The sequence below is a fragment of the Pecten maximus genome, chromosome 3 (genome assembly GCF_902652985.1).
Source record: "Pecten maximus chromosome 3, xPecMax1.1, whole genome shotgun sequence".
In the NCBI taxonomy this organism is placed as follows: Eukaryota; Metazoa; Mollusca; class Bivalvia; order Pectinida; family Pectinidae; genus Pecten; species Pecten maximus.
Genome location: NC_047017.1, coordinates 9,334,939 through 9,359,568, shown reverse-complemented (window position 1 = coordinate 9,359,568; position 24,630 = coordinate 9,334,939). Strand labels below are relative to the sequence as shown.

The following is a 24,630-nucleotide window of genomic DNA, read 5'->3' as shown; positions in this document are numbered from 1 at the left end:
CAGAAGGTCTAGGTATGGACAGAAGGTCTAGGTATGGACAGGTCTAGGTACAGACAGTATAGACAGAAGGTCTAGGTATGGACAGTATGGACAGAAGGTCTAGGTATGGACAGTATGGACAGATGGTCTAGGTATGGACAGTATGGACAGATGGTCTAGGTATGGACAGAAGGTCTAGGTACAGACAGAAGGTCTAGGTACAGACAGAAGGTCTAGGTATGGACAGATGGTCTAGGTATGAACAGATGGTCTAGGTATGGACAGATGGTCTAGGTACAGACAGAAGGTCTAGGTATGGACAGATGGTCTAGGTATGGACAGATGGTCTAGTTATGGACAGATGGTCTGGGTACAGACAGAAGGTCTAGGTATGGACAGATGGTCTAGGTACAGACAGAAGGTCTAGGTATGGACAGAAGGTCTAGGTATGGGCAGAAGGTCTAGGTATGGACAGATGGTCTAGGTACAGACAGAAGGTCTAGGTATGGACAGATGGTCTAGGTATGGACAGATGGTCTAGGTATGTACAGAAGGTCTAGGTATGGCCAGATGGTCTAGGTATGGACAGAAGGTCTAGGTATGGACAGATGGTCTAGGTATGGACAGAAGGTCTAGGTATGGACAGATGGTCTAGGTATGGACAGAAGGTCTAGGTATGGACAGATGGTCTAGGTATGGACAGAAGGTCTAGGTATGGACAGATGGTCTAGGTATGAACAGAAGGTCTAGGTATGGACAGAAGGTCTAGGTATGGACAGATGGTCTAGTTATGGACAGATGGTCTGGGTAATCATCCTCCAGAAGACATTGTACTATTTTGTTACCCATGTTTTAACCCTCAGTTTAAAACTACAATGGTAATGAGATGTTTAGGAATATTCAGGATTTGTTTTTAAACCTTTTTTATGTTTGTCTAGGTGATCAAATGGCAGAATGAAGGTTTACCAAGAGACAACCATTCTACAGAGAATGCCCTCATCATCAAAAGGGCCCAGAAATGGCCACTGTTCATTGATCCTCAGGGGCAGGCCTTCAAGTAAGTTTATATACCCTCAGGGGCAGGCCTTCAAATAAGTTTACATACCCTCAGGGACAGGCCTTCAAACAAGTTTATATACCTAAGGGGCAAGCCTTCAATTAAGTTTATATACCTAAGGGGCAAGCCTTCAAATGAGTTTATATACTTCAGGAGCAAGCCTTCAAACAAGTTTATATACCTAAGGAGCAAGCCTTCAATTAAGTTTATATACCTAAGGGGCAGGCCCTCAAATAATTTATATGACCTCAGGGGCAGGCCTTCAAGTAAGTTTACATGCCCCCAGGGACAGGCCTTCAAGTAAGTTTACATAGCCTCAGGAGCAAGACTTCAATTAAGTTTATATACCTAAGGGGCAAGCCTTCAAGTACGTTTACATACCCTCAGAGGGAGGCCTTCAAGAAGTTTACATGCCCTCAGAGGCTGGCCTTCAAATAAGTTTACATACCCTCAGGGGCAGGCCTTCAAAGAAGTTTACATACCCTCAGAGGCAAGGCTTCAAATAAGTTTATATACCTCAGGGGCAGGCCTTCAAAGAAGTTTACATACCCTCAGAGGCAAGCCTTCAAGTAAGTTTACATGCCCTTAGAGGCAGGCCTTCAAGTAAGTTTATATACCCTCAGGGACAGGCCTTCAAGTTAGTTTACATGCCCTTAGAGGCAGGCCTTCAAGTAAGTTTACATGCCCTTAGAGGCAGGCCTTCAAGTAAGTTTATATACCTTCAGGGACAGGCCTTCAAGTAAGTTTACATGCCCTTAGAGGCAGGCCTTCAAGTAAGTTTATATGCCCTCAGGGACAGGCCTTCAAGTAAGTTTATATACCTCAGGGGCAGGCCTTCAAGTAAGTTTATATACCTCAGGGACAGGCCTTCAAATAAGTTTATATACCTCAGAGGTAGGCCTTCAAGTAAGTGTATATACCTCAGAGGTAGGCCTTCAAGTAAGTTTATATACCTCAGGGACAGGCCTTTAAGTAAGTTTACATGCCCTAAGAGGCAGGCCTTTAAGTAAGTTTATATACCCTCAGGGACAGGCCTTCAAGTAAGTTTATATACCTCAGGGCAGGCCTTCAAGTAAGTTTATATACCTCAGGGACAGGCCTTCAAATAAGTTTATATACCTCAGAGGTAGGCCTTCAAGTAAGTGTATATACCTCAGAGGTAGGCCTTCAAGTAAGTTTATATACCTCAGGGACAGGCCTTTAAGTAAGTTTACATGCCCTAAGAGGCAGGCCTTCAAGTAAGTTTACATGCCCTTAGAGGCAGGCCTTCAAGTAAGTTTATATACCCTCAGGGACAGGCCTTCAAGTAAGTTTATATACCTCAGGGACAGGCCTTCAAGTAAGTTTATATACCCTCAGGGGCAAGCCTTCAAGTAAGTTTACATACCCTCAGGGACAGGTCTTCAAGTAAGTTTACATACCCTCAGGGGCAGGCCTTCAAATTAGTTTATATACCCTCAGGGACAGGCCTTCAAGTAAGTTTACATGCCCTTAGAGGCAGGCCTTCAAGTAATTTTATATACCCTCAGGGACAGGCCTTCAAGTAAGTTTATATACCTCAGGGGCAGGCCTTCAAGTAAGTTTACATACCCTCGGAGGCAGGCCTTCAAGTAAGTTTATATACCTCAGGGACAGGCCTTCAAGTAAGTTTACATACCCTCAGGGGCAGGCCTTCAAGTAAGTTTACATACCCTCAGGAGCAGGCCTTCAAGTAAGTTTATATACCTCAGGGACAGGCATTCAAGTAAGTTTATATATCCTCGGAGGCAGGCCTTCAAGTAAGTTTACATACCCTCAGGGGCAGGCCTTCAAGTAAGTTTACATACCCTCAGGAGCAGGCCTTCAAGTAAGTTTATATACCTCAGGGACAGGCCTTCAAGTAAGTTTACATACCCTCAGGGGCAGGCCTTCAAGTAAGTTTACATACCCTCAGGGACAAGCCTTCAAGTAAGTTTATATACCTCAGGGGCAGGCCTTCAAGTAAGTTTACATACCCTCAGGAGCAGGCCTTCAAGTAAGTTTACATACCCTCAGGGGCAGGCCTTCACGTAAGTTTACATACCTCAGAGGCAAGCCTTCAAATAAGTTTATATACCTCAGGGACAAGCCTTCAAGTAAGTTTATATACCCTCGGAGGCAGGCCTTCAAGTAAGTTTATATACCTCAGGGACAGGCCTTCAAGTAAGTTTATATACCTCAGAGGTAGGCCTTCAAGTAAGTTTATATACCTCAGGGACAGGCCTTCAAGTAAGTTTACATGTCCTCAGGGGCAGGCCTTCAAATAAGTTTATATACCCTCAGGGACAGGTCTTCAAATAAGTTTACATGTCCTCAGGGGCAGGCCTTCAAATAAGTTTATATACCCTCAGGGACAGGCCTTCAAGTAAGTTTACATGCCCTTAGAGGCAGGCCTTCAAGTAAGTTTATATACCTCAGGGACAGGCCTTCAAATAAGTTTACATGTCCTCAGGGGCAGGCCTTCAAATAAGTTTATATACCCTCAGGGACAGGTCTTCAAATAAGTTTACATGTCCTCAGGGGCAGGCCTTCAAATAAGTTTATATACCCTCAGGGACAGGCCTTCAAGTAAGTTTACATGCCCTTAGAGGCAGGCCTTCAAGTAAGTTTACATGCCCTTAGAGGCAGGCCTTCAAGTAAGTTTATATACCCTCAGGGACAGGCCTTCAAGTAAGTTTACATGCCCTTAGAGGCAGGCCTTCAAGTAAGTTTACATGCCCTTAGAGGCAGGCCTTCAAGTAAGTTTATATACCTTCAGGGACAGGCCTTCAAGTAAGTTTACATGCCCTTAGAGGCAGGCCTTCAAGTAAGTTTATATGCCCTCAGGGACAGGCCTTCAAGTAAGTTTATATACCTCAGGGGCAGGCCTTCAAGTAAGTTTATATACCTCAGGGACAGGCCTTCAAATAAGTTTATATACCTCAGAGGTAGGCCTTCAAGTAAGTGTATATACCTCAGAGGTAGGCCTTCAAGTAAGTTTATATACCTCAGGGACAGGCCTTTAAGTAAGTTTACATGCCCTAAGAGGCAGGCCTTTAAGTAAGTTTATATACCCTCAGGGACAGGCCTTCAAGTAAGTTTATATACCTCAGGGCAGGCCTTCAAGTAAGTTTATATACCTCAGGGACAGGCCTTCAAATAAGTTTATATACCTCAGAGGTAGGCCTTCAAGTAAGTGTATATACCTCAGAGGTAGGCCTTCAAGTAAGTTTATATACCTCAGGGACAGGCCTTTAAGTAAGTTTACATGCCCTAAGAGGCAGGCCTTTAAGTAAGTTTATATACCCTCAGGGACAGGCCTTCAAGTAAGTTTATATACCTCAGGGCAGGCCTTCAAGTAAGTTTATATACCTCAGGGACAGGCCTTCAAATAAGTTTATATACCTCAGAGGTAGGCCTTCAAGTAAGTGTATATACCTCAGAGGTAGGCCTTCAAGTAAGTTTATATACCTCAGGGACAGGCCTTTAAGTAAGTTTACATGCCCTAAGAGGCAGGCCTTCAAGTAAGTTTACATGCCCTTAGAGGCAGGCCTTCAAGTAAGTTTATATACCCTCAGGGACAGGCCTTCAAGTAAGTTTATATACCTCAGGGACAGGCCTTCAAGTAAGTTTATATACCCTCAGGGGCAAGCCTTCAAGTAAGTTTACATACCCTCAGGGACAGGTCTTCAAGTAAGTTTACATACCCTCAGGGGCAGGCCTTCAAATTAGTTTATATACCCTCAGGGACAGGCCTTCAAGTAAGTTTACATGCCCTTAGAGGCAGGCCTTCAAGTAATTTTATATACCCTCAGGGACAGGCCTTCAAGTAAGTTTATATACCTCAGGGGCAGGCCTTCAAGTAAGTTTACATACCCTCGGAGGCAGGCCTTCAAGTAAGTTTATATACCTCAGGGACAGGCCTTCAAGTAAGTTTACATACCCTCAGGGGCAGGCCTTCAAGTAAGTTTACATACCCTCAGGAGCAGGCCTTCAAGTAAGTTTATATACCTCAGGGACAGGCATTCAAGTAAGTTTATATATCCTCGGAGGCAGGCCTTCAAGTAAGTTTACATACCCTCAGGGGCAGGCCTTCAAGTAAGTTTACATACCCTCAGGAGCAGGCCTTCAAGTAAGTTTATATACCTCAGGGACAGGCCTTCAAGTAAGTTTACATACCCTCAGGGGCAGGCCTTCAAGTAAGTTTACATACCCTCAGGGACAAGCCTTCAAGTAAGTTTATATACCTCAGGGGCAGGCCTTCAAGTAAGTTTACATACCCTCAGGAGCAGGCCTTCAAGTAAGTTTACATACCCTCAGGGGCAGGCCTTCACGTAAGTTTACATACCTCAGAGGCAAGCCTTCAAATAAGTTTATATACCTCAGGGACAAGCCTTCAAGTAAGTTTATATACCCTCGGAGGCAGGCCTTCAAGTAAGTTTATATACCTCAGGGACAGGCCTTCAAGTAAGTTTATATACCTCAGAGGTAGGCCTTCAAGTAAGTTTATATACCTCAGGGACAGGCCTTCAAGTAAGTTTACATGTCCTCAGGGGCAGGCCTTCAAATAAGTTTATATACCCTCAGGGACAGGTCTTCAAATAAGTTTACATGTCCTCAGGGGCAGGCCTTCAAATAAGTTTATATACCCTCAGGGACAGGCCTTCAAGTAAGTTTACATGCCCTTAGAGGCAGGCCTTCAAGTAAGTTTATACCTCAGGGAGGCCTTCAAATAAGTTTACTGTCCTCAGGGGCAGGCCTTCAATAGTTTATACCCTCAGGGCAGGTCTCAATAGTTTCAATCCTCAGGGCAGGCCTTCAAAAGTTTATATACCTCAGGGACGGCCTTCAAAAGTTAATCCTCAGGGAACCCATAAGGTTTTACCCAGGGCAGCTTCATAAGTTTTACATGCATTCGGGCAGGCACCTCAATAGTTATACCTCAGTAGTATACCTCAGGGACAGCCTCAAGTTTAAGTCTTCACAGCCCTAAAGTTTTAAGGCCTTACAGGCTATTAAATTGCCCTCAGAGGGCAGGCCTTCAATAAGTTTATACCTGGGAGGCCTTAATAACTTCATGGCAGGCCTTCAAGTAAGTTTACATGCCCTTAGAGGCAGGCCTTCAAGTAAGTTTATATACCCTCAGGGACAGGCCTTCAAGTAAGTTTATATACCTCAGGGACAGGCCTTCAAGTAAGTTTATATACCCTCAGGGGCAAGCCTTCAAGTAAGTTTACATACCCTCAGGGACAGGTCTTCAAGTAAGTTTACATACCCTCAGGGGCAGGCCTTCAAATTAGTTTATATACCCTCAGGGACAGGCCTTCAAGTAAGTTTACATGCCCTTAGAGGCAGGCCTTCAAGTAATTTTATATACCCTCAGGGACAGGCCTTCAAGTAAGTTTATATACCTCAGGGGCAGGCCTTCAAGTAAGTTTACATACCCTCGGAGGCAGGCCTTCAAGTAAGTTTATATACCTCAGGGACAGGCCTTCAAGTAAGTTTACATACCCTCAGGGGCAGGCCTTCAAGTAAGTTTACATACCCTCAGGAGCAGGCCTTCAAGTAAGTTTATATACCTCAGGGACAGGCATTCAAGTAAGTTTATATATCCTCGGAGGCAGGCCTTCAAGTAAGTTTACATACCCTCAGGGGCAGGCCTTCAAGTAAGTTTACATACCCTCAGGAGCAGGCCTTCAAGTAAGTTTATATACCTCAGGGACAGGCCTTCAAGTAAGTTTACATACCCTCAGGGGCAGGCCTTCAAGTAAGTTTACATACCCTCAGGGACAAGCCTTCAAGTAAGTTTATATACCTCAGGGGCAGGCCTTCAAGTAAGTTTACATACCCTCAGGAGCAGGCCTTCAAGTAAGTTTACATACCCTCAGGGGCAGGCCTTCACGTAAGTTTACATACCTCAGAGGCAAGCCTTCAAATAAGTTTATATACCTCAGGGACAGGCCTTCAAGTAAGTTTATATACCCTCGGAGGCAGGCCTTCAAGTAAGTTTATATACCTCAGGGACAGGCCTTCAAGTAAGTTTACATACCCTCAGGGGCAGGCCTTCAAGTAAGTTTACATACCCTCAGGAGCAGGCCTTCAAGTAAGTTTATATACCTCAGGGACAGGCATTCAAGTAAGTTTATATATCCTCGGAGGCAGGCCTTCAAGTAAGTTTACATACCCTCAGGGGCAGGCCTTCATGTAAGTTTACATACCCTCAGGAGCAGGCCTTCAAGTAAGTTTATATACCTCAGGGACAGGCCTTCAAGTAAGTTTATATACCTCAGGGACAGGCCTTCAAGTAAGTTTACATACCCTCAGGGGCAGGCCTTCAAGTAAGTTTACATACCCTCAGGAGCAGGCCTTCAAGTAAGTTTATATACCTCAGGGACAGGCATTCAAGTAAGTTTATATATCCTCGGAGGCAGGCCTTCAAGTAAGTTTACATACCCTCAGGGGCAGGCCTTCAAGTAAGTTTACATACCCTCAGGAGCAGGCCTTCAAGTAAGTTTATATACCTCAGGGACAGGCCTTCAAGTAAGTTTATATACCTCAGGGACAGGCCTTCAAGTAAGTTTACATACCCTCAGGGGCAGGCCTTCAAGTAAGTTTACATACCCTCAGGAGCAGGCCTTCAAGTAAGTTTAATTTATATACCTCAGGGACAGGCCTTCAAGTAAGTTTATATACCTCAGGGACAGGCCTTCAAGTAAGTTTACATACCCTCGGAGGTAGGCCTTCAAGTAAGTTTATATACCCTCAGGGACAGGCCTTCAAGTAAGTTTATATACCCTCAGGGGCAGGCCTTCAAGTAAGTTTGTATACCTCAGGGACAGGCCTTCAAGTAAATTTGTATATACTCTCATGTGCAAGCCCTCAAGTAATTTAAGTAACCTCAGAGGCTGGCCTTCAAGTAAGCTAACGTGCCCTCAGGGGCAGGCCTTGAAAGTAAGTTTACATACCCTCAGATAGATTTGTTTTGTTTTGATAGCTATGTCCGAGAAATGGAAGGCACACAACTACAGATTGTGGCAGCTTCAGACCACAACTTCATGAAGACCTTGGAGATTGCCATTAGTGTGGGCAAACCTATGCTGCTGAAGGTATGTATGCTTTGGTTATATCCTTAAAGGACATAGACCAGATGTGAAGAACATTCTTATACTTAGACTTATGTATACATACATATCTTTTAAAATCCAATATTGAAAATTACAAAATTTGTTGAATTTTAGGGCTTTGATACATCCCCATCCATATTCTGACATTTTTTTCGACCTATTTATAGTATATTTTCTGTCACCCCCTAGATGTCAAACCTTTTAGGTCCTTAGCATCACTGACAAGCCCAGAAGGATGAATCAGCTGTATGATACAGTTATAACACCAGCATGGCCCATACCAATGATTTGATACCAAGTTATAAAAGATGTCCTAGAAAGATGAAACACATGTATAATGGAGTTTAATTGATTTTTGTCTCCACTTTATCTAGTTCTCAGTTGGTGTTGATAAGTTAACTGTAATGTCTTGTGTGTTGTTTGTACAATCTATCCATATCATTTTATCATTGTGAGCTGTTAAACTGAACATCACGTGATCATTATAACATCGGATATTTTATTTATCTCCCGACAGGATGTATCCGAAGTCTTGGATCCAGCTCTGAGACCTGTCCTTCTACACGAGACATTCCAACGAGGTGGCCATCTTGTCATCAAGCTTGGAGACACAGAGATAGAATACAATGAGTCATTCAGGCAAGTTACCTGTCAAGTGTCCCCAAAACAGATCTCATCTTTATATTAAAAATTTCATCTTTCATACTAATGCATATTGAACTAGTATATTCATTACAAAAAAAAACTTTCATTACATAAAATACGATCGCACTAAGAAATTAATTAATAAATTTCTTATTACAAATTCAAATCTCAAAATCTCAATATTGAACTTTCATATCAGTAATGGTGACAAAGTGTGATAATTGACATCTTTGATTTTTTAGATTGTACATGACATCATCGATGGCCAACCCCCACTACCTGCCCTCCATATACATACAAGTCAACATCATCAACTTCACAGTCACATTCGAAGGTCTACAGGAACAGCTCCTGTCCGCTGTTGTCAAACATGTAAGTTTACAGAAAATATCTCAAAATGTTTTAAATGTTATGGCTTTGTCCTGAAATAGTCATGGGCTGATAGCAGTCCCCCTGGAGGAGGAGCAAGGAACAAATGGAACATCAAAATAATAATATGAAATACTTTTTAGTCATAATGATTACAGATTTAAACCTTTTTTGTTTGAAATGTCATTGAACCTGTCATAAGGGTTAAATTTTACATAAATGAGTATTTTTTTATTGAGAGGTAAAATATTGCTTTTCTGCTCCTTATCAGTTAAGACAAATACTTAAAATATTTTTCCACATTATTCTTTCTACAGGAAAAGCCAAAACTTGAGAACCAACGCAGTGAGCTACTGGATAGTATTTCTAACGACCTTCAGCTCCTTAGGGATGTGGAGGACAAGACCCTGGGTCTCCTACAGAAACCTGAAGGTAGCCTACAACTGTTGTCACCAGGATATTCCTGTTTATAGCTGTATATCTTGTTCTATTTATATAAATATCAAATTTGTGTAAAACAATTCTAACTGGGATTTATAACGAATAAAAAATAAACTAAAATGTTCACAGTTGATGGAAAATTATAACAGCATGTCAGAAATAAATGTATTTGTTGTTGCCTAGGTAACATGTTAGAAATAAATGTATTTGTTGTTGCCTTATATATTTTTAAGGTAACATGTTAGAAATAAATGTATTTGTTGTTGCCTAGGTAACATGTTAGAAATAAATGTATTTGTTGTTGCCTAGGTAACATGTTAGAAATAAATATATTTGTTGTTGCCTAGGTAACATGTCAGAAAAAAATGTATTTGTTGTTGCCTAGGTAACTTGCTGGACGACCAGGACTTGGTGACCACCCTACAGAAGAGTAAAGGCATGTCCATAGAGATTTATAAACGTATCAAGCAGTCGGAGGAAAACGAGACAAAGTTAAATCAGGCTCGAAAACGCTATTTACCTGTAAGTATTCCAATGTTTTATGATGGTTTTAGTGAAATCCACCTTGTTTCAGCAGAATAGAAATTATTTCCATGTCATATAATTTTTTTTTTTTAAATAACCTTATTGTGACTGAGGTGACCATCAGTGTTACCAGCATCTTATCCCTAAGTTAATCTGTGAATCATTATATTAGAAATATCCGTTCTCTCAATTTAAATTTTGAATAACCTTTTTGTATCAACCTTAAACAATAACTAAATATCTCTTGATGTTATTGTACAATAGATATATCCTCTATCAATATCTTATATTGTAAAACTCTTGGTGTTATTGTACATAAGATATATCCTCTCTATCAATATCTTATACTGTAAATATCTTGGTGTTATTGTACAATAGATATATCCTCTCTCTATCAATATCTTATACTGTAAATATCTTGGTGTTATTGTACAATAGATATATCCTCTCTCTATCTATATCTTATACTGTAAATATCTCTTGGTGTTATTGTACATAAGATATATCCTCTCTGTCAATATCTTATACTGTAAATATCTTGGTGTTATTGTACATAAGATATATCCTCTCTATCAATATCTTATACTGTAAATATCTCTTGGTGTTATTGTACAATAGATATATCCTCTCTCTATCTATATCTTATACTGTAAATATCTTAGTGTTATTGCAAAATATCTCTCTATCAATATTTTTTATCGTTTACTTCCCTGTATAGGTTGCTACAAGAGGAGCCACCATATACTTTGTGCTGGCAAACCTAGCAGGAATTGACGTCATGTACCAGTTCTCGCTGGACTGGTTCCAAGATATGTTCATAAACTGTATAAACGGTTCAGGAAACGCGTCGACTCACATTCCCTCGGACATGAACCGCCGTAAGTCATCGCTTCACCTTAGTGGATCAATGAGGCCCACCAGTCGCCTTGGTTCCAGTCCACGAGGCAGCATAGACCTCAATGCTTTGAAGGAAAATGAGCCGCCACTCAATCCAGCAGAGCTGAAGAAACATATGCTGGACATGATCAACAGGTAGGAGATAGCAATGCCTCCTTGATGTATTTATGAAACCCGTAAATGAGATTTGTTAATTAAATAAACCAGAAATGTCATCAGGGGATCTGTATATCAAAATTATTTTGTTTGTCACAGTCTCAACAGAAAACATCAGTATAATTAAATTAGGCTTAATTTTGATATTTGGGAGAAATAGAATGATAACTTTGTACACCACTCAGCTTAAGAGAAATATGTGTAACTCTGGTAAATACCAGCCTCAATATACCCCTCAGCTATAGAGAACTTCACTTAAGCTCGATCAGTAAATTGACTGTAAGACCAATAAGCCAGAGGTCCTGGGTTTGATCCTTAGTGGATGCATTTAAATCATTTTAATTTATCATGCTCTCTGTTACATACCTATAGAGGATATATTCTGTTAATAAACTAATGATACATTAGAATCTAGATATTTATCCAGTTTATATTCAAATTCAATAATTTATTTCAATTCATGTCACTATATACAGATCTAGATTTTGTCAGTTTACACATGTCTGGATTTTGTCAGTTTAAACAGGTCTAGATTTTGTCAGTTTAAACAGGTCTAGATTTTGTCAGTTTAAACATATCTATAGATTTTGTCAGTTTATACAGGTCTAGATTTTGTCAGTTTATACAGGTCTAGATTTTGTCAGTTTACACAGGTCCAGATTTTGTCAGTTTACACAGGTCTGGATTTTGTCAGTTTACACAGTTCTAGATTTTGTCAGTTTAAACATGTCTAGATTTTGTCAGTTTACACAGGTCTAGATTTTGTCAGTTTAAACATGTCTAGATTTTGTCAGTTTAAACAGGTCTAGATTTTGTCAGTTTAAACATGTCTAGATTTTGTCAGTTTAAACATGTCTAGATTTTGTCAGTTTAAACAGGTATTTGTTTCTTATTATCATTCCAGGTTGACCTCCAACATTTATCGTGTCGTGTCTGTCGCTCTGTTCTCCAATCACCAACTCATCTTCTCATTCCTTCTGTGTTCTGGTATAATGCGCTCCAACGCTAAGTACCCTGACATTACCACTATAGGCAAGATTGAGGAGTTTGAGTGGCAGACATTTCTCCACGGTAACATCATGACAAACATGATTGAGGAAAAGAAGCTGGAGGGCCATGATGGTTTGTGTTTTCAGTTTAAATATATAAAAAAAAAAAAAATAGAAATATATGTCATTTTCCTATGCTGGTCAAAGCTTCCCAGTATCTTGAGTAATACATGACAGATTTGTGGTTAACTTCAGTAAATAAAAGTTCGTTTAAGTTTGATAACCGTTATTGTTGGAGTTATGGTTCTTTATATATTAATTGGTTATGTACTGTCTGTTCAATATTTGGAATAATTATTGCTTGATTAGCTTCAAACTTTATAAGAAACTTATATTACCATGAAATCTCAAATGATAAATTCAATAGCCATTATTTTAAGACAATAAATTTTGAGCAATCATCATCACTTGACAGGTATATATTTTTCTTTGAACTGTGGTACTCTTGTTGAAAAAAGATTTTTTTTCAGAATTACAAATTCATTGACAGGAAAAAGAATATATATAAAAGCATTTGAAATAAAGAAGTTGTAGTCTTAATAAATAAACAATCATGCCTTTCACTGCTCTCATCAATATCTGGCAGGTCTGACGGCCATGGAGAGGCTCGAGGCCATGTCAAACCCTGACAAAGTGAAGACCCCTCCCAAGTGGATCGGGGATTCAACCTGGAAACAAGTCGAGCACCTGGACATTAGTATGGCAGTGTTCAAGAATCTGAGTCGAAGCATCATGACCAACAAAGTTCAGTGGGAGATGTTTCACTCAAATAACAACCCCTACAAGTTAATGCAGAAACCGTTTAACATGGCTGAGGTCAAAGGTAAATTCTATTGTGTGGTATGACAGAGGGAACTGCTGTATAAATGTACAAGGATTTTTTTAGAATTCTAAATACATTTAATTTCTTAAGTGTCCATGGTGCTTACAGATTTTGAAGATAAATATTTGGATTCTCTAACTTTCATGAAAATGAAAATTTGCAATTATAAATTATGAATGGATAAAATATCAATTGTTTAGATCAGAAGTAAATTGGCTTTTCTGTTAATTCTGTAATTTAAATATGATCCAGACTATTTAGTTAAGATGTTAGTTAGATATTCTGTGTTTTCCCTTTCAGATCCTCCAACTGACGGCCATGCTGGCATAGTGATGGACTGGGAAAATCTTTCTGGCTTCCAGAAACTTTTACTCATTAAGATTTTGCGTCCGGAGACTCTTATCTCGTCCGTATCTGCGTTTATCCGAGACCAGATGGACAGTAGCTACCTGTCCACAGGGACCTTTGATCTCAAGGAAATCTATGAGGAGTCGTCGGCTAAAACACCCCTGATCTTCATCCTCTCTCCAGGTAACAGAGGAACACAATGTATAGAATGGTTAGAGACATTAAAGCTTAGGTTTACTACTAAATGCAGGCATGTCTCTCCTCATCAGAAAGATTTCTGATTGACCTGTAAATTTCTGTTATAATTCTACAGGTGTTGTTTGTATTTAAGCTAACCCTTGTGAAGCACTTGTCCCCAAAAACCTCCTATCTTTGTTATTCTGACCCTTCCTTTCTTCCTAGGTTGTGAACCTGCCATTATTCTGACCCTTCCTCTCTTCCTAGGTTGTGACCCTGCCATTATTCTGACCTTTCCTTTCTTCCTAGGTTGTGACCCTGCCGTTATTGTGACCCTTCCTCTCTTCCTAGGTTGTGACCCTGCCATTATTCTGACCTTTCCTTTCTTCCTAGGTTGTGATCCTGCCGTTATTCTGACCTTTCCTTTCTTCCTAGGTTGTGACCCTACCATTATTCTGAACTTCCTCTCTTCCTAGGTTGTGACCCTGCCATTATTCTGACCTTTCCTTTCTTCCTAGGTTGTGACCCTGCCATTATTCTGACCTTTCCTTTCTTCCTAGGTTGTGACCCTGCCGTTATTCTGACCTTTCCTTTTTTCCTAGGTTGTGACCCTGCCGTTATTCTGACCTTTCCTTTCTTCCTAGGTTGTGACCCTGCCATTATTCTGACCTTTCCTTTCTTCCTAGGTTGTGACCCTGCCGTTATTCTGACCTTCCTCTCTTCCTAGGTTGTGACCTTGCCGTTATTCTGACCTTCCTCTCTTCCTAGGTTGTGACCCTACCGTTATTCTGACCCTTCCTCTCTTCCTAGGTTGTGACCCTACCGTTATTCTGACCTTCCTCTCTTCCTAGGTTGTGACCCTACTGTTATTCTGACCTTCCTTTCTTCCTAGGTTGTGACCCTACCGTTATTCTGACCTTCCTCTCTTCCTAGGTTGTGACCCTGCCGTTATTCTGACCTTTCTTTTTTCCTAGGTTGTGACCCTGCCATTATTCTGACCTTTCCTTTCTTCCTAGGTTGTGACCCTATCGTTATTCTGACCTTTCTTTTTTCCTAGGTTGTGACCCTGCCATTATTCTGACCTTTCCTTTCTTCCTAGGTTGTGACCCTACCGTTATTCTGACCTTCCTCTCTTCCTAGGTTGTGACCCTGCCGTTATTCTGACCTTTCTTTTTTCCTAGGTTGTGACCCTGCCATTATTCTGACCTTTCCTTTCTTCCTAGGTTGTGACCCTATCGTTATTCTGACCTTTCCTTTCTTCCTAGGTTGTGACCCTGCCGTTATTCTGACCTTTCCTTTCTTCCTAGGTTGTGACCCTACCGTTATTCTGACCTTCCTCTCTTCCTAGGTTGTGACCCTGCCGCTCAGCTGTTGCGCTTCGCTAAGGAACTGAGGGGGAGTATCCTACATCTAGACATGATCTCCCTGGGGCGGGGCCAGGGCCCTAAAGCTGAGGAGCTCATCAACAAGGCCCAGATCCTCAAGGGACGCTGGGTGTTCCTGCAGAACTGCCATCTTGCCGCATCATGGATGCCAAATCTTCAGGCCATTGTAGAAAGGTAATATTAATAGAAGCTTGAGATATTTTACTTTTGTCCATTTTGAAGATTTTTAGTTTTCACTGACAAATTCAGTGAAGCCTCACAAAGTAAACACATATTTAGGTCACCTGAGACAAAGTCTGTAGTGACCAATAGCAATGACCTTTTCTCTGTCATCATCTGTTGTCCCTCCATAAACTATTTACATTTTCGACTTCTCAGAAACCCCTGACCCAATTTCAATAAAATTTGGTAGAAATCTTCCATGGCCATCAGTCAACCAAAATTTTGAATTATATGGTTCTCATCCCCCAGCTGCCTGAGATATAGGCCAAAAGGTGTCAAATTGACTGAAAGTCAACAAAAACATGGTAGAATCAAATACTCTTTGTAGATGGAAGTGTCTTAGGATGCTTTACCAAAATTCATAACCCTGGGATCTCACAAGGGGTGGGGGTAAAATTTACCAGGGTATATATTGGGAAATCACATTTTTGAGCATCATTTGTTAAATCATAAATTGCCATTACAACTGATTAAAACTTGGTTGCAATTATCAGTATGGGATGGCAGTTTGATGATATGCACATATTGGTCTGACTAATAATTAATTTTACTAAGACTCGTGTGCTGTGTTAGGTCTGAAATGTCAGACTTGTGTACCATGATTGGTCTGAAATGTCAGATTTGTGTACCATGATTGGTTGGAAATGACAGATTCGTTTACTACGATGTAATGTCTAAGTATTTTTCTGTATTAGATTTTAGGTGCGTGGTTTGCGTGCTGTGTTTTAACCGTACCCCAGCTTCGTCTTGCCTAACATACCTACATTTTATATCGCTAAAATTTCTGAATTGACTGTTTGCAGAGTATATCTTTTAAATTATCAAATCTACCAGTACATGTATATATAAAATTTTAAAAATGTAAACATTTAGTTGTAAACTAAAAACAAGTATATCTGGTAGGCAAGTACTTTTGTGCCGTCAAATATCCAAGAATAATTGCTAATTCGTTTGTATACTCCAGTGAACGTTTTATTTCCAAGAGTCATACAGCATACAATACGATTAACTGAAACATATGAAACAAAAAACAATAAGTACATGTCTTACATTATTATATATAACAATATATAATGCAAATGACCAACATAAATCATTGACCATTATATCTAGTAAATAAGCATTATAAATGTTACCTAGGAAAAGCTGCACTTTATAGCTGAACACTCTAGAAACTAAACAATAATAATTCTCAAAAGAATTAAAACACAGGTCAGCTGTACTAGTGCTCTACATACTTTTGTACACAAATCCTATTAAACCATCAATTAATAATGATAAAAGGGGAAGTAACTCTTACAGACTAAGCTTACGAGCAAATTATCTCCCTTGAATCCATGAAAAATTAACCGTGACGTTTTATTACTGACATAGATTCCACTATCAATATACTTGACAACTAACAACAATAATATTCTATGATTACTACTCTGACATAATAATTTCTAGCCAGACAATATTACTCTGACATAATAATTTCTAGCCAGACAATACTACTCTGACATAATAATTTCTAGCCAGACAATACTACTCTGACATAATAATTTCTAGCCAGACAATATTAATACAGTCAGAGACATATATACAGAGAGATAAGTAACATCGCTATTTCCCCGTACACGTAGTGGCTCCCTTTATTCTTGACCACTCAAGCATATCCCTTATCGAGAGCGTCCTGTCTCCTATCAAACCAAGCGAGCGCAGGTAAATCGGGCTTTGCGCATGTGTGTATCGATGTATTGGAACTTATTCGACATGTTCTGGTTAATCCGCCATTACGTCAGGCCAAAACATCGTCATTTTAAATACACACAGAAAGCACATCGTTTTATTTTGGCCACTACAAAAGTTACCACATTAGCCAAAAACTATCATACTTATGGGATATAGTCTTATTGATCATGCACATTGTTGTCATTTATCCGTATTTTCGAAAATCCATTGGGTCCTATTCGACATGTCCAAGTTTGTAATTAGCCGCCATTACGTCAGACCAAAACATCGTCAATTTTAAACGCACACAAAAAGCACATCGTTTTCTTTTGGCCACTACAAAAGTTACCACATTAACCAAAAACTATCATACTTATGGGATATAGTCTTATTGATCATGCACATTGTTGTCATTTATCCGTATTTTCGAAAATCCATTGGGTCCTATTCGACATGTCCAAGTTTGTAATTAGCCCCCATTACGTCAGACCAAAACATCGTCAATTTTAAACGCACACAAAAAGCACATCGTTTTATTTTGGCCACTACAAAAGTTACCACATTAACCAAAAACTATCATACTTATGGGATATAGTCTTATTGATCATGCACATTGTTGCCATTTATCCGTATTTCTAAAATCCATTGGGTCTTATCGACATGTCCAAGTTTTGTAATTAAGCAGCCATTACGTCCGACCAAAACATCGTCAATTTTAAACGCACACAAAAAGCACATCGTTTTATCTAGGCCACTACAAAAGTTACCACATTAACCAAAAACAATCATACTTATGGAATGTGGAATTATGGAAAACCCCATAGGGACTTTTCGAAAATTGGAGATTCCCGCCGATCTTTCCTGCGTTGTGCTTGACTTTCATACTCAAAATACAAACACTTGGACAGCAAATTGTGATATATTTCATATTGATGACACTTCTGCACTTTGATATTAATAAAATTAACACACATAATTGGATCTTGGTGATGATTTCAAATAAAAATTATCGATAATTATGTGTCTGGTTTTCAAGTTTTCTCCAATATGGCGTCTAGTGAGGACTGAACCGAGCGACCGCAAAGGATTGTGGGAAGGTCAGGGGCCACTATGTAAACACAAGGGCAAATAGAGAGCTGCCAATCTTCTGTATATATGTCTCTGATACAGTAAACTGATGATCAAATAGTATGCACATACATGAATCAACGCTATGCGAGAATCACCTAAAATTATTGACGCAATAAATCTGACATGATTAAATGTCGAATTACACCGACGACTTAGTAAATATACTACAATATTCAAGTATTCTTCATAATTACAGTAACCTACTAGCATATGATAAATCAAACTTGGAATGATAATCAAACAAATGCGGTTTTACAACTGGGCGGCCATGACACCTGCACGGTCTATTACGCACACAGGGCCGTGGTTCATAAACACTCAAAAATGCATATTGCAAACTATTACTATGAGTACATAACAGGTCCAAAACAATATACAGATAATAGTTGGTTAATTAACTCACCAAATTAATAGTTTCTTCTAGAAATCCTGATATTTTGGTACAGAGTTGTAGTGAACACAGGCCGCACGGCAAACTACCAGGTAGAAAAAAAAAAGTACGGAAAAACATGTGCTGAAGCCTCGTTCTCGAATATTAAAAGAAATTGAAATCATGACGTAAGCGCCAAAAAAAGGCGGGACATTTGAATTCTAAAAACAGTGGCTGTAACAACTTTGATGAAATGTGTGTGTTGGTATGTCTAAACCAGACAAAGATGGAACGTTCAGATAATGCAAATAGCAAGATCATATGGAAAAATAATATGGTATTGTATCTGGGGAAAGTGTGTTGTTTTTTTGAATATTGAGTGTGTATTTAGTTTTTATCTAAAATTCTCAGGATTTCAAAAAATGGATTGTCGTAGTAAGATCTAAAACATTTGGTAGTTATAGTATTGTCGTTTCAGTAATTCAAAATGGCGACATGATAGGTACACAAAATATTATGACCTCATGACCTCTGTTTTATATACCCCAATGGTTGCCACCATTTTGGCATCTAGAAGAATAACAACACAGATATCCAAGACTTTGATAATTTTACATATGATTTACCTTGGTGAAAGATTCACTAGAGTGTGCAATTTACCTGTGATTTACCTGTATTTTACCTGTGATTTACCTGAGATTTATCTGCAAACCAGAGTGTGTAATTTACCTGTGATTTACCTGAGTTTTACCTGTCAGCTTTAACATGCACCAGCTGTCACCATTCTAGTTAGTTTGCACATTGCAGCCATTTTCTGTTTAGTTCATTACCTGAAATTGTTTTATCTATTTATTTATATCATTGTTATCATTTGTTGTTGCAAAAATGTCTTACCTGTGTAACAGGTGTATTACTACTCGTTAACGTTACCTGTATGTCTCCGATGTCACTCTTTAGATTGGTAGGCCGAACTTACTTTTACCGAAGGTAAGTATTAGACTAGAAATGGTACGGACAGGAAGACAACACATTAGGATGCATGCTGGGTAGTCTGGGCTATCATCAGGATTTTTTTTTTCATTTTAATTTTATATAATCTAATAAATTAGATGTAGATATAACATGGCAGTCTTTTTTTCCCCAAAATTATTTCTTTTTGTTTTTCAGATTTCCAGCTTAGCCAATAAAACCTTAATAGATTTCATTTATCCATAGAATTTAAATTCAGTTGGTATACCATTTTAACTGATCATGACACATATACTTCCTTCAGCTCATGGGAGTGAAATGATGCCAAATTTTCATCTATGTAAAACCTTATTAAGATAGATTTTTTTTAATTGCTTCATAAAAGATTTTGTTGAAATTATGAAATGAATCTTTGTTTTAAAGCTTACTATTTTTGAGATTTAGTCAAATCCTCAAATTTTTTAAAGGAACTTTTACAGAAACCAATAAATCAATTTCCATAATTGTCATCTGTCTTTATACAATGTTATCATACTTATAGTCTATCATTTCTGAGTCTGGTAAGATGGTGATCATTGATTGAGGTCTTGGTGAAACCCTGTTTCCTTCTTAATCATGTAGTAATGGTAATGGGATGTGGATCACACAATTAGTTTTAATCAGAGGAATTGAAATACCAGCAAATTAGAATGAATATTTTCAATCATTTCCTTAGATTTATTTTCTGCAACAGCTTCATATACCTTACCTGTATAGGGAAAAAGGTATTTGTTGTAAATTTTGTGAATGACTGTTGAATTGCTGAAATATTAGAGGAAGATTTGTGTGACAAATACAGGGAAATGTTACATAAACTGCATGGCTTTGATTCATTGTAAAAATCGAATCTATCTGTATCATTTAACGTAAACCTGTGCTTTTCTTTTAAGGAAAACAATTCAGACAGATGTTGGTTTGATTTTTTGATAGAGAATTTTAAGATTTATGTATATATGAATATTATCTATTTTAATTGCTTTGCAAGCGATTAACAAGTTATCCTTTAAGCTTTTATGCTGATGCTGCTTTTTTATATCCTCAGCAATGATGTATTAGGTGGAGTTTACTAGAAACAAGATTTTGAATAATTTTTTCCAATTAATTTTTTTTTTAAATTCAATTGTCACTACTTCTAAATCATGAGGCTTTTTTCAGTGAAAAATATTTGAGCACATGAGCTGTGTCTATGTATGTTTACAAAAAGAAAGCCCAGTTGCTCATCTTCTTCCCCATTTGTTCAGAATACCATATCTATCCTGTAATAAGCCCAGGGGCCAACACATGATCTTTGACTCATTATAGGACAATGAAACAGCATTAATTTTTTAAGTATTTTTCCTGAACTGCAAAAAGACATGGATGGGCTTATTACCAGACATGGGCTTATTGTCAGACATGGGCTTATTACCAGACATGGGCTTATTATCAGACACAGGTTTATTACCAGTCATGGTCTTATTATCGGAAAAATACAGTAATACTCTTGATTTAGGTTGATATATTCACTAGTTTCACTTTGATCATGATGAAAATGGTAGTTTTACAAAATCTTTTTTTGATTAGGGTATGAAACTAAAGTGATGAGTTATCAGTAAGCTTCAGGCATTTTAATTTACTTGCTGAATGTGAATAATTTTTACCTGCTGAACAAAATGTTTTTATAAGTACCAAACACTCTACAATGCATTTTTTTGTCAGCTGTTTTTTGTCGGATGGATTCAAAACCTGAATTTCTTCTATTTGTTTCTTAGATTTAATCAACCAAATGATGATGTGGACCAGCAGTTTCGACTTTGGCTCAGCTCCAAACCCGACCCCTGTTTCCCAATCTCCATTCTACAGACAGGCATGAAGGTAAGTCTACATTATTTCCGAATGGTCATTTAAGCTTCCATTCATCAAAAAGTATTCATTTGATTTTATATGTGATGTTATAAATGTTTCATTTAATATAAACTGGCCCCCAGCTCAATCTGTACGGTAGTATGTATGATGCCAGCAGTTATTTTACTTTTACACAACTGAAGGTCCTCCTCTCCACATTGAACTAGTACTGTTAGTTAATTGCCAGTTTATTGGTACAATTCCTTCCATCCCAGATTGTCTCCCCTTTAAGAGAAGGAAGAATTCTATTTTAAGCCTGTTTGTCTCCCCTTTTGAGGGAAGGAAGAATTCTATTTTAAGCCTGTTTGTCTCCCCTTTTGAGGGAAGGAAGAATTCTATTTTAAGCCTGTTTGTCTCCCCTTTTGAGGGAAGGAAGAATTCTATTTTAAGCCTGTTTGTCTCCCCTTTGAGGGAAGGAAGAATTCTATTTTAAGCCTGTTTGTCTCCCCTTTTGAGGGAAGGAAGAATTCTATTTTAAGCCTGTTTGTCTCCCCTTTAAGAGAAGGAAGAATTCTATTTTAAGCCTGTTTGTCTCCCCTTTGAGGGAAGGAAGAATTCTATTTTAAGCCTGTTTGTCTCCTCTTTGAGAGAAGGAAGAATTTTATTTTAAGCCTCTTTGTCTCCCCTTTGAGAGAAAGAAGAATTCTATTTTAAACCTGTTTGTCTCCCCTTTGTGAAAAGGAAGAATTATATTTTAAACCTGTTTGTTTCCCCATTAATGATAAACTTGGTGGTAAGTTGACAGTTTTAAGTGATTTCTTCCTGTCTGCCCACACAGATGACTGTAGAACCACCTCAGGGTTTGAAGGCCAACATGCTACGAGCGTTTGGGAGCGGAGGGACTGGTGTTGTTACAGAGAAGATGTACGAGAATCCAGAGCTCGGGCCAGCCTGGAAAAAACTTCTCTTCGGACTCTGTCTCTTTAACAGTGTCATACACGAGCGGAAAAAATATGGACGCCTCGGCTGGAACATCCCGTACGAGTTCAATGACTCTGATTTAGATGTAAGTATTGACTGGCTATTCTTTTGACTTATTAGATGTAAGTATTGACTGGCTATTCCGTAGGTATTAGATGTAAGTATTGACTGGCTATTCCGTAGGTATCAGATGTAAGTATTGACTGGCTATTCCGTAGGTATTAGATGTAATTATTGACTGGCTATTCCGTAGGTATTAGATGTAAGTATTGACTGGCTATTCCGTAGGTATTAGATGTAAGTATTGACTAGCTATTCCCTAGACTTATTAGATGTAAGTATTGACCGGCTATTCCGTAGGTATTAGATGTAAGTATTGACTGGCTATTCCGTAGGTATTAGATGTAAGTATTGACTGGCTATTCCGTAGGTATTAGATGCATAGGTGTCAACCATCCCGGATTACGAGGGAAGTGCCCGGAAAATCATTAAAATTTCCCCTAAATCCCGATTTGGTACATTTCCCGAATCGGGGTTAAATTTCTCCCGGATTTGAGCAGTCTTCCCTCATAAAACCCCGGAAATCTCAGACACTTTGACCCTGAACTGATTATGTAAACAAAACACTCCTAGCACCTGTGTAGCTGCCCTGGCCTGGGGCTTGGTGAGAGAGGGGAGTCGGTCACTGGTCTCCATATGCGTGCCTGCCGACTGGTGTATACATTATAACCCTTGTGGCTTCATTTGACATGGTCAGTTAATTTTGTGATTACAACTAGGATACATCACTTCAAGAACAAACACTGATACTATCTGTCAACAAGATTTACTCACATGAAAGCCAATAATACCTTTCTAAATCGTAGCTGTCAGTACCAGCGTTTGTACTGCCGCCATCTTTAATTGGTCAATACTAATATAAAGTCGTAAACTGCCACAAAAATCAGGATTTCAATTTGGGTCAGAAAAAAATAAAAGACTTTTTAAGAAGTTTGTTTTATGTCATAATAGAACTACTAGTAAAACAAAAATTAATAAATTACTGTGTAATTATTATTTGAGAAAGGAAGGGAGATAATTTGATAAATACATTTAGAAATATTTCAGAACAAAATAATAAAAAAAAAATTCAGGAGATAAGTAGTTGCTTTGTATACTGGTTGCAAATTTCATGTGACTACATCATTAATAATATGATTCACTAAATACAGTTTTTAACTGAATTAATCTTTTTTTTCTATTTTTTTTTAATTATTATTATTTTTTAAAATTAACCATTGTTGTCAAATTTAAATATCAAAATGTATAGCCCGAGGTAATTTACACCTGCGCAAGCCCATGAGGAACATCACCTTAAGTAACAAAAATGTCGCGATTTTTTTCACACACTTTCTCCCTCATTTTGGATGTGGAATGAGGGAGATCTCCGTCATTGGAGGTTCCAGAGGTTGACATGTATGTAGATGTAAGTAATGACTGGCTATTCTGTAGACATATTAGATGTAAGTATTGACTGGCTATTCCGTAGGTATCAGATGTAAGTATTGACTAGCTATTCCGTAGACTTATTAGATGTAAGTATTGACTGGCTATTCCATAGGTATTAGATGTAAGTATTGACTGGCTATTCCGTAGGTATTTGATGTAAGTAATGACTGGCTATTCCGTAGGTATTAGATGTAAGTATTGACTGGCTATTCTGTAGACATATTAGATGTAAGTATTGACTGGCTATTCCGTAGACATATTAGATGTAAGTATTGACTGGCTATTCCGTAGGTATTCGATGTAAGTATTGACTGGCTATTCCGTAGGTATTAGATGTAAGTATTGACTGGCTATTCCGTAGGTATTAGATGTAAGTATTGACTGGCTATTCCGTAGGTATTAGATGTAAGTATTGACTGGCTATTCTGTAGGTATTGGATGTAAGTATTGACTGGCTATTCCGTAGACATATCAGATGTAAGTATTGACTGGCTATTCCGTAGGTATTAGATGTATAAGTATTGACTGGCTATTCCATAGGTATTAGATGTAAGTATTGACTGGCTATTCCATAGACATATCAGATGTAAGTATTGACTGGCTATTCCGTAGGTATTAGATGTAAGTAATGACTGGCTATAATTCCGTAGGTATTAGATGTAAGTAATGACTGGCTATAATTCCGTAGGTATTAGATGTAAGTAATGACTGGCTATAATTCCGTAGGTATTAGATGTAAGTAATGACTGGCTATTCCATAGGTATTAGATGTAAGTATTGACTGGCTATTCCGTAGGTATTAGATGTAAGTAATGTCTGGCTATTCCGTAGGTATTAGATGTAAGTAATGACTGGCTATAATTCCGTAGGTATTAGATGTAAGTAATGACTGGCTATTCCGTAGGTATCAGATGTAAGTAT

The 24,630-nt window shown here is 38.5% G+C and overlaps 1 protein-coding gene across 1 annotated transcript in view; it reads left to right on the top strand.

The window, feature by feature from the left end:
* The window catches only part of LOC117323123 (dynein heavy chain 6, axonemal-like), a 134,358-nt gene that overhangs the window by 89,136 nt on the left and 20,592 nt on the right, over positions 1-24,630 (top strand). The window contains 14 exon segments of the mRNA XM_033878151.1: positions 918-1,036; positions 8,028-8,139; positions 8,675-8,796; positions 9,045-9,174; positions 9,489-9,603; positions 9,998-10,134; positions 10,856-11,169; positions 12,095-12,312; positions 12,826-13,062; positions 13,363-13,593; positions 14,936-15,146; positions 19,366-19,395; positions 21,168-21,270; positions 22,079-22,306. Coding sequence (XP_033734042.1) covers positions 918-1,036; positions 8,028-8,139; positions 8,675-8,796; positions 9,045-9,174; positions 9,489-9,603; positions 9,998-10,134; positions 10,856-11,169; positions 12,095-12,312; positions 12,826-13,062; positions 13,363-13,593; positions 14,936-15,146; positions 19,366-19,395; positions 21,168-21,270; positions 22,079-22,306 — 2,307 coding nt within the window.